This window comes from Bombina bombina, chromosome 4, assembly GCF_027579735.1.
Source record: "Bombina bombina isolate aBomBom1 chromosome 4, aBomBom1.pri, whole genome shotgun sequence".
NCBI lineage: Eukaryota > Metazoa > Chordata > Amphibia > Anura > Bombinatoridae > Bombina > Bombina bombina.
In genome coordinates this window covers 254,958,585-254,978,530 of record NC_069502.1, presented here as the reverse complement: position 1 = coordinate 254,978,530, position 19,946 = coordinate 254,958,585, and the positions used below count along the sequence as shown (strand labels likewise).

Sequence of the window (19,946 nt, the reverse complement as noted above, 5' to 3'; positions counted from 1 at the left end):
TGGAGAGAACTACGTCAGTGTATCATACCTGAAACAATTTCAGCATCTTTTAAATACAAAGATACTGGCTCTGGAGGAAGATGATTTTGACCTGACCAAGACACTGAAAATAAATCCAAAATTCTTGAATATATGAATATAAATTATGAAGAAGATACTCAAGATCTACTAGATATGGCATAATTCCTTGATCCACGATTCAAGACAAGTTACATAAATGTGGATAATATTCCAAGCATCAAGGCCAGGGTGATGTCTGATATGGCCATTGTGTTTCTGTGCAGCAAGTCGTACAGGAGCCAAGTCAAGAAATCGGCAATCCCCCATGCAAAGTAATTGTAAATGTTGTTGTAGAAGACACAGTTCCAGCAACTGCAGCAGATGGTCCTCCTCCCGCAAAGCAATCAAAGTCTTAGGAAGCTTTTTCAAGAATGAGTCATCTCTGCAACTTGAAGAAGTCATAGCATCAGAGCTAAACAGCTACCTGCTTTCTCCCACCGTTGATAGTGAGAAAAATCCTCTGCAGTGGTGGAAAAACTACATCAGATGACGTTTCCAAAATTAAGCAAGCTTGCATAAAAATATATTTGTGTTCCTGCAACTAGTTCACCATCAGAGAGGGTGTTTAGAAGAGGAGGCAATGTGGTGACCTATCAACGTTATGATTACCATTTTGGATTTCAAATTAACCTTAATCAGTCCACCACCAGCATTAATGCTTGAAATCCAAATTTTTGAAAGTTATATATTTATGTTATTCTCTGATTTTAAATATATAATATTAGGAAATAATAATATTATATATAATATATTATGTAACTTAAGTTATTATGTAATATTACTAAATTATTTACTAGTACTACAAATCATCAGAATTTCTTCCTGGTCCCTCCTATTACAAGCTCTACAGCTTATAGTTGGTACTTAATGTGTCACTCACTATGACTAACTAACCCATTGTGATATTGTCAGGTCAAATTACTTCTTGATTCACATTTCCCTCCTGTGTGAAACTGCGTGTGCACTTATTGCACTGACTGCAGTCTGGCTGTAGGGATGGCCAATGCCATAACCAGGGCAGGTTCCAATGTTTTGTATTGTAACTATTCTGTTTTAGTTTTTAAAAATGTACTCTTACTGTACTATGCTGCAGTGCTGCTGCTATTAGTTGATGCATGGATGTTTAAAAAAGGTTGCAGGATTGACCTTGTAAATGCCACATCCCTTATGTTTTCCTGGACAGTCATTTAGCTAAATGACTAACACATGAAGCAGTGTGTATGCACTGCTTCATTTGTTTCTCATACCACAGCTAGTCTGACTGCCCAAGAAAACATGGACAATGTGGTAAGAACTGTCCATCTAATTTCATTTTAATTAGCTTTGAGTGTCTTGGATTTACTTGTTTGTATTATGTACTCTAACTATAACAGTTCTTCGTGTTCTGTTATGTACTACAGAATAGCTGTGTGATGTAATATGACAGTCACTCTGTTGCATGTGCTAATCATGTAACTGTGTGTGCATTGTACTACCTTTACTGTACTTATACACAAATCATACTGCTGTAAAGTCAGCACTTTTCAGGCTTCTCCATGCACACACTGCTTCATTTGTTACTCATACCACAGCTAGACTGACTGCCCAAGAAAACATGGACAATGTGGTAAGAGCTAATTTAATTTCAATTAGCTTTGTGTGTCTTGAGTTCACTTGTTTGTATTATGTACTCTAACTGTAACTGTTCTTGGTGTTCTGTTATGTACTACAGAATAGCTGTGTGATGTAATATGACAGGCAGTGCAGGATGTCAGGATTGACCTTGTCAGTGCCACATCCCTCATGTTTGCCTGGACAGTCACTCATCTAAATGAATATCACATGCAGCAGTGTGTGCATTGTACTACCTTTACTTACTGTACTTATACACAAATCATACTGCTGTAAAGTCAGCACTTTTCAGTTTTCTTCATGCTTACACTGCTTCATATGTTAATCATACCACAGCTAGACTGACTGCCCAAGAAAACATGACAATGTTGTGTGTCAGAAGACCCAAGAACTGGCTAGTGTTTAGTTTTTTTATTTGTAATTTTTTTAAATACTTTTTGTTTTTCTTCCAGATCCCCAAGGCGTACACTGTTGGAAAAGTTAGGCAATTACCTTTCCAATGGTGGGTCTTGGGGGTCTGTAGCTGCTTAGATGCCTGAGATACATGCTTCTAAGCAGCATGCCCCCTGTTCCTATACTTAACTGTGAATTTTAAATAAAGTTGCGCGGTGACGTCATCACGTCATTGCGCGTGACGTCACCACGCATAACGTGAAGCCCCGGCGATGCCTATCACTATGCAGGCCCGATAGCCGGGGTAGGAATGGGTAGGAGCCCCCAGATCTCCTTCAAGGTGGGAGAGTGCTAGCAACGGCTCAGAGCCGTCGTTAGAACTCAAGGGGTTAAGATTCTGTAGTGTTAAATAAATTGTTAACTGAAAAATTAAGGTATTTTAGTCATTTTTAATAAAATCGCAAATTGAATCGCAAACCACGATTTTTTTGGTCAAAAATCAAAATTTTATTTTTTTCAAAATCGCACAGACCTATTTGACGGTAGATAAGAATTAAAAGGCTCATCAAGTCTACTTATATTTCTTGTGCAGAGTAAACTTCCTTATTTCTTAAGATAGCATTAGGTATGTCCCAGGAATTTTTTTATTTCCTAATTATTGTTTTTGTTGTGCATAGTAGAGATAAGTTAAGTAGGTCTTCTCTTCCCTTTTGAATGGGCATGTTACTGAAAACAATGAGAGGTGGTTTTAGAGAGCAAAACTAGCTAGTTCAGACACAAAATAAAATCTAAAAGGAACAGTTTACCATTTATATTGTACAGTGTAAACACATTAAGGGAACGTACAGTATCTATTTATTTAAGATCAAGTCAAAATCTAAAACAATTTAGGACTTAACAATGAATGTGTGAAATGTTCACCCTCAGTTCTAACTTGGCGAGCCAGTGAGCACGATTGTAAATACATAGAAAAACCCCTAGAGTTAAATAATCTTACAAAAGGAATAATGTGCACCCAATAAGAAAACTTTAGGAGTCCTTGTTCCATTCGATTCAACAGTTATATCCCCAACTGAAGTTTCATAGAAGAACGTAACATGTAAAATCAAAGGTGATATCACTTTTCTGAATTAGAGAGTAAGAAATGCTGAAAATGGTTTAGTATCACTGTTTTATAACCCTTACCTGTTAATTATGTTTTAATTTTAAGGTTTCTTAAAATAAAATCTGTAATTTTCTATACCTGAGACTAACAAGAGTAAAAAATACCTCTTAATATTGAATGCTCGTTTAATAACAGGTTAAAGTGATTGTAAAGTTTAATGAATTACTGCCCACTATCTAAAAATAATCTTAAAAACAGGGGCACTTTAATTCATTAAACTTTACAAAGACCCTTCATTTTTAAAATATTTACCACTGAGTTATGGTAAACATAACACCAGTCCTCCGCCTGCATCTCTCCTACTTTCTTTAGCAGATTGATGACAAATCCAGCTTCCTCCAATCGTTGCGTGCCCCATCTGGCGTCCACAACTGGAGGAAGCTGGATTCGTCATCAATCTGCTAAAGAAAGTAGGAGATGCGGGCGGAGGATTGGCGTTATGTTTACCATAACTCAGTGGTAAATATTTTAAAAATGAAGCGTCTTTGCAAAGTTTTATGAATTAAAGTGCCCCTGCTTTTAAGATAATTTTTAGATAGTGAGCTGTAATTCATTAAACTTTACAATCACATTACCATAGATCTACCCACAGTCTACACTTACCTTGATAATATTGGGATGCTCTAATCTGGACAAGATGGAAATTTCCTGTGTGACCCTCCCAAGCTCAGGATCTTGAACCCAGAAGTCATCCAACACTCGATCCTTGCTAATAAATTTTACTACAACCTTTAAAGAAAAAAATAAAGAAAATAAATATAAGCCATCCATAACCAAACTGATTCAGACTACATGTTTTTTTTCCCTCTTTAAATTAACAGTAACAGCACATGAAGCAGATTATTCATGGAACCATGACTAAAGAATTAACATCAAGCCAACAAGTGCAAATGAAAAGGAAAGGAGTAGATCAACCAGGAAAATAAACTAAAAAACAACATTTATGCTTACCTGATAAATTTCTTTCTCTTGCGATGTATCGAGTCCACGGATTCATCTAATACTTGTGGGATATTCTCCTTCCCAACAGGAAGTGGCAAAGAGAGCACCCACAGCAGAGCTGTCTATATAGCTCCTCCCCTAACTCCACCCCCCACTCATTCGACAGAAGGCTAGGAAGAAAAAGGAGAAACTATAGGGTGCAGAGGTGACTGAATTTTTATAATAAAATATACTACCTGTCCTTATTGCTTAGAGCCGGCAAAGAGAATGACTGGGGGGTGGAGTTAGGGGAGGAGCTATATAGACAGCTCTGCTGTGGGTGCTCTCTTTGCCACTTCCTGTTGGGAAGGAGAATATCCCACAAGTATTGGATGAATCCGTGGACTCGATACAAGAGAAACAACAAATATTTTATGGTAAGAGCTTCATGTGCTGTCAGCACATTAGGCAAGAGATAATTCATGAGTAATGGGTCTGTTCCAAAGCAATGTGTATTATCTTAGTGGGGGGGGGGGTGTAATGGTCAAGAATGTCCTACAATAAAGGTAATATTCAACTCCTGGCCAGCAGGATGAGGCAAAGAGCACCCCAGCAGAGCTGTTAAGTGTCACTTCCCTTACCCACAATCCCCAATCATTCGTCCGAGGACAATGGAAAAAGAAGACAACACAAGGGTATATAGGTGCCTGAGGTTTATACAAAAAAACTGCAGTGTTAACTTTAATTAAGGGCAGGTCGTGGACTCTCCATGTCAGGTAAGCAAACATTTTGATTTCTTTCCAATGGCATGGAGAGTCCACGATTTCATTCCAATTACTAGTCGGAACCAATACTCAAGCTAGAGGACACAGAATGAAAGGGAGGGAGAACAAGACAGGCGGACCTAAACAGAAGGCACCACCGCTTGAAGAACTTTTCTCCCAAAGGAAGTCTCAGCAGAGGCAAAAGAAACATAATTTATGTAAGAACTTACCTGATAAATTCATTTCTTTCATATTAACAAGAGTCCATGAGCTAGTGACGTATGGGATATACATTCCTACCAGGAGGGGCAAAGTTTCCCAAACCTTAAAATGCCTATAAATACACCCCTCACCACACCCACAAATCAGTTTAACGAATAGCCAAGAAGTGGGGTGATAAGAAAAAAAGTGCGAAGCATATAAAATAAGGAATTGGAATAATTGTGCTTTATACAAAAAAATCATAACCACCACAAAAAAGGGTGGGCCTCATGGACTCTTGTTAATATGAAAGAAATGAATTTATCAGGTAAGTTCTTACATAAATTATGTTTTCTTTCATGTAATTAACAAGAGTCCATGAGCTAGTGACGTATGGGATAATGACTACCCAAGATGTGGATCTTTCCACACAAGAGTCACTAGAGAGGGAGGGATAAAATAAAGACAGCCAATTCCTGCTGAAAATAATCCACACCCAAAATAAAGTTTAACAAAAAACATAAGCAGAAGATTCAAACTGAAACCGCTGCCTGAAGAACTTTTCTACCAAAAACTGCTTCAGAAGAAGAAAATACATCAAAATGGTAGAATTTAGTAAAAGTATGCAAAGAGGACCAAGTTGCTGCTTTGCAGATCTGGTCAACCGAAGCTTCATTCCTAAACGCCCAGGAAGTAGATACTGACCTAGTAGAATGAGCTGTAATTCTCTGAGGCGGAATTTTACCCGACTCAACATAGGCAAGATGAATTAAAGATTTCAACCAAGATGCCAAAGAAATGGCAGAAGCTTTCTGGCCTTTCCTAGAACCGGAAAAGATAACAAATAGACTAGAAGTCTTACGGAAAGATTTCGTAGCTTCAACATAATATTTCAAAGCTCTAACAACATCCAAAGAATGCAACGATTTCTCCTTAGAATTCTTAGGATTAGGACATAATGAAGGAACCACAATTTCTCTACTAATGTTGTTGGAATTCACAACTTTAGGTAAAAATTCAAAAGAAGTTCGCAACACCGCCTTATCCTGATGAAAAATCAGAAAAGGAGACTCACAAGAAAGAGCAGATAATTCAGAAACTCTTCTAGCAGAAGAGATGGCCAAAAGGAACAAAACTTTCCAAGAAAGTAATTTAATGTCCAATGAATGCATAGGTTCAAACGGAGGAGCTTGAAGAGCTCCCAGAACCAAATTCAAACTCCAAGGAGGAGAAATTGACTTAATGACAGGTTTTATACGAACCAAAGCTTGTACAAAACAATGAATATCAGGAAGAATAGCAATCTTTCTGTGAAAAAGAACAGAAAGAGCGGAGATTTGTCCTTTCAAAGAACTTGCGGACAAACCCTTATCTAAACCATCCTGAAGAAACTGTAAAATTCTCGGTATTCTAAAAGAATGCCAAGAAAAATGATGAGAAAGACCAAGAAATATAAGTCTTCCAGACTCTATAATATATCTCTCGAGATACAGATTTACGAGCCTGTAACATAGTATTAATCACGGAGTCAGAGAAACCTCTTTGACCAAGAATCAAGCGTTCAATCTCCATACCTTTAAATTTAAGGATTTCAGATCCGGATGGAAAAAAGGACCTTGTGACAGAAGGTCTGGTCTTAACGGAAGAGTCCATGGTTGGCAAGATGCCATCCGGACAAGATCCGCATACCAAAACCTGTGAGGCCATGCCGGAGCTATTAGCAGAACAAACGAGCATTCCCTCAGAATCTTGGAGATTACTCTTGGAAGAAGAACTAGAGGCGGAAAGATATAGGCAGGATGATACTTCCAAGGAAGTGATAATGCATCCACTGCCTCCGCCTGAGGATCCCGGGATCTGGACAGATACCTGGGAAGTTTCTTGTTTAGATGAGAGGCCATCAGATCTAACTCTGGGAGCCCCCACATTTGAACAATCTGAAGAAATACCTCTGGGTGAAGAGACCATTCGCCCGGATGCAACGTTTGGCGACTGAGATAATCCGCTTCCCAATTGTCTACACCTGGGATATGAACCGCAGAAATTAGACAGGAGCTGGATTCCGCCCAAACCAAAATTCGAGATACTTCTTTCATAGCCAGAGGACTGTGAGTCCCTCCTTGATGATTGATGTATGCCACAGTTGTGACATTGTCTGTCTGAAAACAAATGAACGATTCTCTCTTCAGAAGAGGCCAAAACTGAAGAGCTCTGAAAACTGCACGGAGTTCCAAGATATTGATCGGTAATCTCACCTCCTGAGATTCCCAAACTCCTTGTGCCGTCAGAGATCCCCACACAGCTCCCCAACCTGTGAGACTTGCATCTGTTGAAATTACAGTCCAGGTCGGAAGAACAAAAGAAGCCCCCTGAATTAAACGAAGGTGATCTGTCCACCACGTTAGAGAGTGCCGAACAATCGGTTTTAAAGATATTAATTGATATATCTTCGTGTAATCCCTGCACCATTGGTTCAGCATACAGAGCTGAAGAGGTCGCATGTGAAAACGAGCAAAGGGGATCGCGTCCGATGCAGCAGTCATAAGACCTAGAATTTCCATGCATAAGGCTACCGAAGGGAATGATTGAGACTGAAGGTTTCGACAAGCTGTAATCAATTTTAGACGTCTCTTGTCTGTTAAAGACAGAGTCATGGACACTGAATCTATCTGGAAACCCAGAAAGGTTACCCTTGTTTGAGGAATCAAAGAACTTTTTGGTAAATTGATCCTCCAACCATGATCTTGAAGAAACAACACAAGTCGATTCGTATGAGACTCTGCTAAATGTAAAGACTGAGCAAGTACCAAGATATCGTCCAAATAAGGAAATACCACAATACCCTGTTCTCTGATTACAGACAGAAGGGCACCGAGAATCTTTGTGAAAATTCTTGGAGCTGTAGCAAGGCCAAACGGTAGAGCCACAAATTGGTAATGCTTGTCTAGAAAAGAGAATCTCAGGAACTGATAATGATCTGGATGAATCGGAATATGCAGATATGCATCCTGTAAATCTATTGTGGACATATAATTCCCTTGCTGAACAAAAGGCAATATAGTCCTTACAGTTACCATCTTGAACGTTGGTATCCTTACATAACGATTCAATAATTTTAGATCCAGAACTGGTCTGAAGGAATTCTCCTTCTTTGGTACAATGAAGAGATTTGAATAAAACCCCATCCCCTGTTCCGGAACTGGAACTGGCATAATTACTCCAGCCAACTCTAGATCTGAAACACAATTCAGAAATGCTTGAGCTTTCACTGGATTTACTGGGACATGGGAAAGAAAAAATCTCTTTGCAGGAGGTCTCATCTTGAAACCAATTCTGTACCCTTCTGAAACAATGTTCTGAATCCAAAGATTGTGAACAGAATTGATCCAAATTTCTTTGAAAAAACGTAACCTGCCCCCTACCAGCTGAACTGGAATGAGGGCCGTACCTTCATGTGAACTTAGAAGCAGGCTTTGCCTTTCTAGCAGGCTTGGATTTATTCCAGACTGGAGATGGTTTCCAAACTGAAACTGCTCCTGAGGACGAAGGATCAGGCTTTTGTTCTTTGTTGAAACGAAAGGAACGAAAACGATTGTTAGCCCTGTTTTTACCTTTAGACTTTTTATCCTGTGGTAAAAAAGTTCCTTTCCCACCAGTAACAGTTGAAATAATAGAATCCAACTGAGAACCAAATAATTTGTTTCCCTGGAAAGAAATGGAAAGTAGAGTTGATTTAGAAGCCATATCAGCATTCCAGGTCTTAAGCCATAAAGCTCTTCTGGCTAAGATAGCCAGAGACATAAACCTAACATCAACTCTAATAATATCAAAAATGGCATCACAGATTAAATTATTAGCATGCTGGAGAAGAATAATAATATCATGAGAATCACGATTTGTTACTTGTTGCGCTAGAGTTTCCAACCAAAAAGTTGAAGCTGCAGCAACATCAGCCAATGATATAGCAGGTCTAAGAAGATTACCTGAACATAGATAAGCTTTTCTTAGAAAAGATAAGAAGATTACCTGAACATAGATAAGCTTTTCTTAGAAAAGATTCAATTTTTCTATCTAAAGGATCCTTAAACGAGGTACCATCTGACGTAGGAATGGTAGTACGTTTAGCAAGGGTAGAAATAGCCCCATCAACTTTGGGGATTTTGACCCAAAATTCTAACCTGTCAGGCGGAACAGGATATAATTGCTTAAAACGTTTAGAAGGAGTAAATGAATTACCCAATTTATCCCATTCCTTGGAAATTACTGCAGAAATAGCATTAGGAACAGGAAAGACTTCTGGAATAACCGCAGGAGCTTTAAAAACCTTATCCAAACGTATAGAATTAGTATCAAGAGGACTAGAATCCTCTATTTCTAAAGCAATTAGTACTTCTTTAAGTAAAGAGCGAATAAATTCCATCTTAAATAAATATGAAGATTTATCAGCATCAATCTCTGAGATAGAATCCTCTGAACCAGAAGAGTCCAAAGAATCAGAATGATGGTGTTCATTTAAAAATTCATCTGTAGAGAGAGAAGATTTAAAAGACTTTTTACGTTTACTAGAAGGAGAAATAACAGACAAAGCCTTCTTTATGGATTCAGAAACAAAATCTCTTATGTTATCAGGAACATTCTGCACCTTAGATGTTGAGGGAACTGCAACAGGCAATGGTACATCACTAAAGGAAATATTATCTGCTTTAACAAGTTTGTCATGACAATTATTACAAACAACAGCTGGAGGAATAGCTACCAAAAGTTTACAGCAGATACACTTAGCTTTGGTAGATCCAGCAGGCAGTGGTTTTCCTGTAGTATCTTCTGGCTCAGATGCAACGTGAGACATCTTGCAATATGTAAGAGAAAAAACAACATATAAAGCAAAATAGATCAAATTCCTTATAAGACAGTTTCAGGAATGGGAAAAAATGCCAAACATCAAGCTTCTAGCAACCAGAAGCAAATAAAAAATGAGACTGAAATAATGTGGAGACAAAAGCGACGCCCATATTTTTTAGCGCCAAATAAGACGCCCACATTATTTGGCGCCTAAATGCTTTTGGCGCCAAAAATGACGCCACATCCGGAACGCCGACATTTTTGGCGCAAAATAACGTAAAAAAATGACGCAACTTCCGGCGACACGTATGACGCCGGAAACGGAAAAGAATTTTTGCGCCAAAAAAGTCTGCGCCAAGAATGACGCAATAAAATGAAGCATTTTCAGCCCCCGCGAGCCTAACAGCCCACAGGGAAAAAAGTCAAATTTTTGAGGTAAGAAAAAATATGATAATTCAATGCATAATCCCAAATATGAAACTGACTGTCTGGAAATAAGGAAAGTTGAACATTCTGAGTCAAGGCAAATAAATGTTTGAATACATATATTTAGAACTTTATAAATAAAGTGCCCAACCATAGCTTAGAGTGTCACAGAAAATAAGACTTACTTACCCCAGGACACTCATCTACATGTTTGTAGAAAGCCAAACCAGTACTGAAACGAGAATCAGTAGAGGAAATGGTAAATATAAGAGTATATCGTCGATCTGAAAAGGGAGGTAAGAGATGAATCTCTACGACCGATAACAGAGAACCTTATGAAATAGACCCCGTAGAAGGAGATCACTGCATTCAATAGGCAATACTCTCTTCACATCCCTCTGACATTCACTGCACGCTGAGAGGAAAACCGGGCTCCAACTTGCTGCGGAGCGCATATCAACGTAGAATCTAGCACAAACTTACTTCACCACCTCCCTTGGAGGCAAAGTTTGTAAAAACTGATTTGTGGGTGTGGTGAGGGGTGTATTTATAGGCATTTTAAGGTTTGGGAAACTTTGCCCCTCCTGGTAGGAATGTATATCCCATACGTCACTAGCTCATGGACTCTTGTTAATTACATGAAAGAAATCAAATTTGTAGAATATGGAAAAAGTATGCAAAGAGGACCAAGTGGCCGCCTTGCAGATTTGCTCCACAGATGCTTCATTTTTGAAAGCCCTGGAAGAAGAGACAGCCCTAGTGGAATGAGCCGTAATTCTCTCAGGAGGCTGTTGTCCAGCTGTCTCATATGCTAATCAGATAACACTTCTCAACCGGAGAGAAAGAGCAGTAGAAGTGGCCTTCTGACCCTTACGCTTACCAGCGAAAACAACGAACAGGACAGTAGACTGCCGAAAATCTTTAGTTGCCTGTAGATAAAATTTTAGAGCATGCACAACATCCAGGTTGTGTAACAGATAATCCTTCTGAGGAGGAGGATTCGGACAAAAGGAAGGAACAAAAATTCTTGTTTGATGTTGCAATCTGTTACCACTTTGAGAAGAAATCCCAATTTAGTACGAAGGACCGCCTTATCCGCATGAAAAATAAGGTAAGGGGAATCACACTGCATAGCCGAAAGCTCGGAAACACTGCAAGCAGAAAAAATAGCAAGTAGAAACAAAACTTAACGATAACAACTTAATATCAACCTAATGCATAGGCTCAAACTGAGTCTAATGGAAAACTTTAAGAACAAGGCTAAGGCTCCAGGGAGGAGCAACAGGTTTAAACACAGGCCTGATTCTGACCAACACCTGAACAAAAGATTTAACATCTGGCAGATCTGCCAGATGTTTGTGCAAAAGAATAGACAGTGCAGAAATCTGACCCTTCAGAGTACTGACTGACAAACCTTTCTCCAGGCCCTCCTGAAGAAAGGACAGAATGCGAGGAACCCTCACCCGACTCCAAGAGAAACCATTCAATTCGCACCAATACAGGTATTTACGCCATACTTTTTGGTAAATCTTACCAGTAACAGGCTTATGAGCCTGACGCATAGTATCAATGACCTTCTCAGAAAAACCTCGCCTAGCCAAGACTAGGCGTTCAATCTCCAAGCAGTCAGCTTCAGAGAATCTAGATTTGGGTGGAGGAAGGGACCCTAAAGTAAAAGGTCCTTCCTCAGAGGTCACCTCCAAGGGGGAAGAGAGGACATCTTCACCGGATCCGCGAACCAGATCCTGCAAGGCCAGACAGAAGCTATTAAAATAACAGACGTGGTGCCATTAGATCCAACTCTGGAACCCCTCACCTGAGAGTTATTGTGAAAACCTCTGGGTGGAGAGCCCACTCCCCAGGATGAAAGGTCTGCCTGCTCAGACAATCCATTTGCCAAGTTGTCCACCCCTGGGATGTGGATGGCAGAGAGGAGGCATTTCTGAGACTCTGCCCACTGGAGAATGCAAGTCACCTCCTTTATTGCTAAGGAACTCCAAGTTCCTCCCTGGTGATTGATGTATGCCAATGAGGTGATATTGTCTGAATTAAATTTGATAAACCGGACTAAAGCTGGTTGAGGCCAGGCTGTTAAGGCATTGTAAATTGATCTCAACTCTAGGATGTTTATGGGAAGACCCTGAGCCTTTAAAGAACCCCAAACTGCTCCCCAGCCTGAAAAGCTGGCGTCCATGGTCACAATCACCCAGGATGGTCTAAGGAAGCATGTACCCTGAGACAGATGGTCCAGCGAAATACACCAAGATAGAGAGTCTCTTGTTAGGGGTTCCAGAGCTATCCCCTGCGAAAGGTCAGAGTGGTCTCCGTTCCATTGTCTGAGCATGCATAACTGTAGTGGTCTCAGATGGAACCGAGCAAACAGAATGATGTCCTTGGAACCATCAAACCAATTACTTCCATACACTGAGCCACAGATGGACGGGTAGAGGACTAAAGTGAAAGACAAGAAGCCAGAAGCTTGGATTTACTGACCTCCATCAGAAAAATCGTCATGGACAGAGAATCTATAATCGTTCCTAAGAAACACACCCTGGTGTCAGGAACCAGGATACTCTTTTTCCAGATTCACTTTCCACCCATGGGAACATAGAATAGACAACAACATCTCTGTATGAGATCTTGTTAACTGAAAAGATAACGCTTGAACAAAGATTTCGTCCAGATAAGGCACCACTGCTATTCCCTGAGATCTGACCACAGCCAAAAGGGCCCCTAGGACCTTTGTACAGATTCGAGGAGCCGTGGCCGTGTCCAGAAAGACAAACCGTAGGAATTGGTGATGTTCCCTGTGAATGGGAACATGAAGATACGCATCCTTCAGATCTATGGTAGTCATGAACTGACCTTCCTGAACCAAGGGAAGAATGGAACGAATAGTTTCAATTTTGAAGGACGGAACCTTGAGGAATTTGTTGAGACACTTTAGGTCTAAAATGGGATGAAAAGTTCCCTCTTTTATGGGAACCACAAAAAGGTTTGAATAAAATTCTTGACCCTGTTCCTCTACGGGAACTGGAACTATCACTTCCAGGGAAAATAGGACCTTTAGGCAGTTTAAGAAGGCCTCTCTCTTTACCTGGTTTGGAGATAACCTTGTTAACTCTCCGGTCTGATAATAAATCCAGACAAGCTAACACAGAGCGGCAAACACTCAGCTCAATGTCAGCTCTAATCTGAAATTAGAAAAAGAAACTGCGCCAGAGTTTTCCTCTTTTGTAGATAAATAAAATTAAAAAAAAAAGAATGCCAAGTAAACACTCTCTCATTGCCAGCCTCTATTCTTAACTTGAATAAAAGTTAAAATACCCCTAACAGAAATATGCAGTACCCCATAGTATGCCCCTGCCTGATAAATCTCTTCCTGAGAGATAGGAATAATGTTCAAATAAATGTATAGGACCAAAGAAGAAATACACAGAGGATTTACCCCCTAAAGTGCTGGTTCCTTCAAACCTAGAAGGGAAAGCACTTACCTGTTGATCCTGGGCAGGACAGGGAATGGATTCTTAGGTGTGACAGACATATCACCTCTGACAGGGAGCTGTAGAAAAAAAAATGACAGAGTAACAAACCCTGGTTTTCTATAATAGGGGTAGCATTAATGTTAGAAGTTAAGTAAAGACGATCTTGCCATCTTTTAACTGCTAAAAGCCATTATTACTCTTACTAAAGAGATTTACATGGACACAACATTGCACCAAACCTTCCTTGCAGGGAAAAGTACCCATAAAAAGGATTAAATATCTTCAGACACCATCTTCGCTCATCCTCCTGATGATCAAGGCAAAGAATGACTGGGAATTAAGGTAAGTGACACTAAACAGCTCTCCTTGGACGCTCTTTGCCTCCTCCTGCTGGCCAGGAGTTGTATATCCCACTAGTAATTGGAATGAAATCGTGGACTCTCCATGCTGTTGGAAAGAAAATGCTACTACTACAAATCGATATACAAAACGTAAAACAGTCATCAAACCAGGAAGAAAACAAGCACATGCATAACAACTGAAACAAACTCAGCCAATACAATGAAAGGATAGTCAAGCCAGGGTGCCCCACCATCTCCTGATAATGCCAAAGTAGGAGATTGCCTCCCAGAAACCAAAAGGATAGATTGAGGGAAGGTAATAAAAAAAAAGTAGTATGGTACACTAAAAGAAAGATTGGAAAAAGAGCTCCAATTATAGAGATGCATAAAGAGCACTCTATGCCCAGACTCTATTAGGCAGGAAAAAAACAAAAGTTATGCTTACCTTACAAATTTATTTCCGGATATGGTGAGTCCACAACGTCATCATTTACTGTTGAGAATATCACTCCTGGCCAGCAGGAGGAGGCAAAGAGCACCACAGCCAAGCTGTTAAGTATCACTCCCCTTCCCACAATCCCCAGTCATTCGACTGAAGGAAAATGGAGAAAAAAGGAGTAACACAAAAGGTGTAGAGGTGCCTGAGTTTTAGTAAAAAATAACGGTCTTAAAATAAGTGGTGGGGTTGTGGACCATATCCGGAAAGAAATTTAAAAGGTAAGCAAAAATTTTGTTTTCTTTGCTAAGATATTGAGAGTCCACAATGCCATCATTTACTGTTGGGAACCAATACCCAAGCTAGAGGACACAGGTGACTAGGGAGGAACAAGACAGGTAGACCTAGACAGAAGGCACCACCACTTGAAGAACCTTTCTCCCATAAGAAGCCTCAGCCGAGGCAAAAGTATCAAATTTGTAAAATTTAGAAAAAATATGCAGAGAAGACCAAATTGCAGCCTTGCAAATCTGTTCCACAGAAGCTTCATTTTTGAAAGCCCAAGAAGAGGAGACAGCTCTAGTGGAATGAGCCATAATTCTCTCAGGAGGCTGCTGTCAGGCAGTCTCATAAGCCAAACAAATCATACTTCTCAACCAGAGAGAAAGAGAAGAAGCAGTAGCCTTCTGACCTTTATGCTTCCCAGAGAAACAAACAAATAGGGCAGAAGACTGGCGAAAATCCTTAGACGCCTGTAGATAGAATTTAAGAACACGCACAACATCCAAGTTGTGCAACAAACGTTCCTTGTGAGGAGGAGGAGGATTAGGACAAAAAGAAGGAACAACAATTTCCTGATTAATATTTTTTATCCGAAACGACTTTAGGAAGGAAACTTGGTACGCAGAACCGCCTTATCAGCATGAAAAATAAGATAAGGCGAATCACACTGCAAAGCTGAGAGTTCCGAGACTCTCCGAGCAGAAGAGATAGCAACAAGGAACACCACCTTCCAAGATAGCATCTTAATATCTATGGAATGCATTGGTTCAAACGGAGTCTGCTGCAAAACTTTAAGAACAAGATTAAGGCTCCAAGGAGGAGCAACAGGTTTAAACACAGGCCTGATTCTGACAATGGCCTGACAAAAAGATCTTACATCTGGGGCACGTCCACCAGAAGCCTGTGCAACAAAATAGACAAAGCAGAAATCTGACCCTTCAGAGTACTGACTGACAAACCCTTCTCCAGACCCTCCTGGAGAAAAGACAAAATCCTAGGAATCCTGACCCTACTCTAAGAGTAGCCCTTGGATTCTCACCAAAAAGATATTTACGCCATATCTTATGGTAAATCTTTCTCGTAATAGGCTTATGAGACTGAATCATGGTCTCAATGACGACTCAAAAAAACCCTGCTTAGACAGAACTAAGCATTCAATCTCCAAGCAGTCAGCTTCAGACAAACAAGATTTGGATGAAGAAAGGGACCCTGAATTAGGAGGTCCTTCCTCAGAGGTAGCCTCCAAGGCGGGAGAGATGACATCTCCACTAGGACTGCATAACAGATCCTATGAGGCCACGCAGGGGCTATTAGAATCACCAACACTCTCTCCTGTTTGATAGGAGCAATGACTCTCGGGAGAAAAGCAAACTGAGAAAACCGGTATGCCAGCCTGAAATCCCAAGAGACACCCAGAGCATTTATAAAAGTGGCCTGTTGATCTCTTGACCTTGAACCGTACCTTGGAAGCTTGGCATTCTGCCGAGACGTCATCAGATCCAACTCCGGCACCCCCCATTTGAGGGTTAAGTTAGAGAACACCTCCAGGTGGAGTTCCCACTCCCCAGGATGAAAAGTCTCTCTGCTCAGGAAATCCGCTTCCCAGTTGTTCACTCCTGGAATGTGGATAGCAGATAGACAACAACTGTGAGCATCTGCCCACTGAATAATCCTGGCTACCTCCTTCATGGCTAAGGAACTTCGAGTTCCTCCCTGGTGGTTGATGTAAGCCACTGAGGTTATGTTGTCTGACTGAAATTTGATAAACCGGGCTAAGGACAATTGAGGTCAAGCCATCAGAGCATTGTAAATCGAGAGCAGACTCCTCCCAAGACCAAAGACCCTGCGCCTTTAATGAGTCCCAGACTGCTCCCCAGCTGGCGTCTGTGGTCACAAATCACCCAGTAAGGTCTCCGAAAGCATGTGCCCTGAGACAGGTGTTCCTGAGAAAGCCACCACGGAAGAGAGTCTCTTGTCGACCGGTCTAAATCTATCCTCTGAGACAAATCCGAATAGTCTCCGTTTCATTGTCTGAGCATGCATAAATGCAGAGCTCTCAAATGGAATCGAGAAAAGGGAATGATGTCCATGGAAGCGACCATCAGATCAATTACCTCCATACATTGAGCCACTGATGGCCGAGCAGTAGACTGCAGAGAGAGGCAAGAGGAGAGAATTTTGGATTTTCTCACCTCCGTCAGAATAATTTTCATAGATAGGGAATCTATGATGGTGCCGAAGAAAACCACCCTTGTAGCTGGAAAAAGGTAACTCTTTCCCAAATTTACTTTCCAACCGTGGGAACGTAGAAAAGACAACAAGATCTCTGTATGAGAGCTTGCTTGTTGAAAAGATGGCGCCTGAACCAATATGTCGTCCAGGTATGGGGCCACTGCAATTCCCCAAGACCTGATCAAGACCAAGAGAGCCCCCAGTACCTTTGAGAAAGGCCAAACGGAAGAGCCACAAACTGGAAGTGTTTGTCCACAAAGGCGAATCTCAGGAACTTGTAAAGATCCCTGTGGATGGGAACATGAAGATATGCATCCTTCAGGTCTATGGTCGTCATGAATGGACCCTCTTGAACTAGAGGAAGAATGGAACGAATAGTCTCCATTTTGACGGACAGTACTCTGAGAAACTTGTTGAGATACTTCATGTCCAGAATAGGTCGGAAAGTTCCCATTTTTTTGGGAACCACGAACAGATATGAATAGAAACCTAGACCCTGTTCCCTTTACTGGAACTATCACTACCAGGAAGGAGAGAATCTGAACACATTTAAAGAACGCCTCTTTTATTGTCTGGTCTACAGATAGTCTTGAGAGGTGAGGTGGAATCTGCCCCTGGGAGGAAAGGTTTTGTATTCCAATTTGTAACCATGAGATACTATGTCCACATCCCAGGGATCTGGCACATCTCGTATCCAAGCTTGAGAAAACTGAGAAAGTCTGCCCCCCACCTAATCCGATCCCGGATAGGGGGTAAACCCTTCATAATAATTTGGGACAGCTGTGGGTTTCTTAGACTGTTTCCCCTTGTTCCAAGACTGATTGGGTCTCCAAGAAGACTTGGACTGCTCCTGCTTGGAAGAAGAAGGGGAAGACTTTCCTCTGAAGCTACAAAAGGAATGAAAATTACTCTGACGTCCTTTAGGTCTATTCTTCTTATCCTGCGGTAGGAAAGTGTCAGGATTTTTTCCCTGCTTTGTTTGCCATGTGCTGCTGGCAACCATTTTACTCACCTCTCTTGCTGACTCTGCTGCATAGTGTGTGATGCTGCTCATTTCCTGCATGCCCTTTTATGGCCAGACTGGTGTACATCATCCATGTGAGACAGGTTGTCTCAGAATTGTGATGTCATCACTTATTATGTAAAGGGACTCTGTTCAGTATGCTTTGCCCTTGTGTTGTCTCAGACCTGTTTGTGAGAGTTCCTGTGTATTATTTGGCTTTCTGACTTCCCTCCTGGTTCCTGATTCCTGTGTTCCTGACTCTGCAGTTCTCCTTGTCTAACTACTCGCTTTGGCTCCTGACTCGGGTCGTCTGACTACCAGCTCTGGCTTTGACTCCTGGCTTGTTATTTGACTTGTGTACTTTTTATTATTTTTTGCTATTAATAAAGGTATGATTATTTTTGCACTTCTCGTCTCAGTCTGATTCCTGGCACCCTGACACCCCCCTGTTCAATAACCCCCCTCAGGAGATATTACGCTTGATTCCAAGATACTAAAGGAGTCTCACTGAGACCTTGAGACATAATTGAGACCCGCGAGGTGGTAGCACCTCGGGAAACATAATACAGTACATTTCTGAAACAAGTAAAATTAAACGATCTTACCGGAATCTACGCCGTGGAACAGGAACACGGCCCTTCAAGTGTGACGAATAGCAGCATCGCCTCCGCCATGGACTTGAGAGAAGAAAGCAAGCAGTGAAACTCCTCAACACCTATTGCTTGTGGAGCTGTTAATATGAGTCGGGATGGTTTTGCAGAAAGACTCACTGCATCTCTGGACTTTCATCCATGCCCTCACTGAGGGGCTGACAGGATTACTTAAAACTCCCATCCCATGTCGAAGAGTACTACCCTCCATAAGAGACGATTGAAAATCTGACACTTCTCTGCCAACCTCCTGGGACGAGGCAAAGAATGACTGGGGGAAGAGGGAAGTGGGAGGAGTAGTTAAGCCTTTGGCTGGGGTGTCTTTGCCTCCTCCTGGTGGTCAGGTTCTGATTTCCCAAAAGTAATTAATGCAGCTGTGGACTCTTTCCATTTAAGAAAAAAAAAACCCTGTTCAACAATCCCCTTCAGGAGATATTAAACCTTGATTCTAAGATACAAAAGGAGTCCCACTGAGACCCTATAGTTTAGTAAATCCCGCAAGGTAGGCACCTTACCAGAAAACATTTGTGTTACAGTACATTCATAAAGAAGTAAAATGCAACGATCTTACCGGAATCTACACCGTGGAACAGGAACACGGCCCTTCAAGTGTGACGAATAGTAGCATCGCCTCCGCCATGGACTTGAGAAAAGAAGCAGGCAGCGTAGCAAAGGTCGACAACGCTGATTGCTTATAGAGCTGTTAAAATGAGTCGGGATGGTTTCGCAGAAAGACTCTTCCTGCATTTCCGGACTCTAACTTTCATCCAGGTTCTCACTAAGAGACCGACAGGATTACTTAAAACTCCCGTCCCATGTCGAAGAGTACTACCCTCCATAAGAGACAAAACAAATTACTCTGACACTTCTCTGCTAACCTCCTGGGACGAAAGGCAAAGAATGACTGGGGGATGAGGGAAGTGGGAGGAGTATTTAAACCTTTGGCTGGGCTGTCTTTGCCTTCTGCTGGTGGCCAGGTTCTAATTTCCCAAAAGTAATGAATGCAGCTGTGGACTCTCTCCATTTATGAAGAAAAACAGAATTTATGCTTACCTGATAAATTACTTTCTACAACGGTGTGTCCGGTCCACGGCGTCATCCATAACTTGTGGGAATATTCTCTTCCCCAACAGG

General features: G+C 41.2%; 1 protein-coding gene across 1 annotated transcript in view; it reads right to left on the bottom strand.

Moving 5' to 3' along the window:
• The window catches only part of PASK (PAS domain containing serine/threonine kinase), a 426,576-nt gene that overhangs the window by 152,149 nt on the left and 254,481 nt on the right, over positions 1-19,946 (bottom strand). Inside the window, exon 13 of the mRNA XM_053709902.1 lies at positions 3,833-3,958. Coding sequence (XP_053565877.1) covers positions 3,833-3,958 — 126 coding nt within the window. The remainder of the gene's footprint in view (positions 1-3,832; positions 3,959-19,946) is intronic.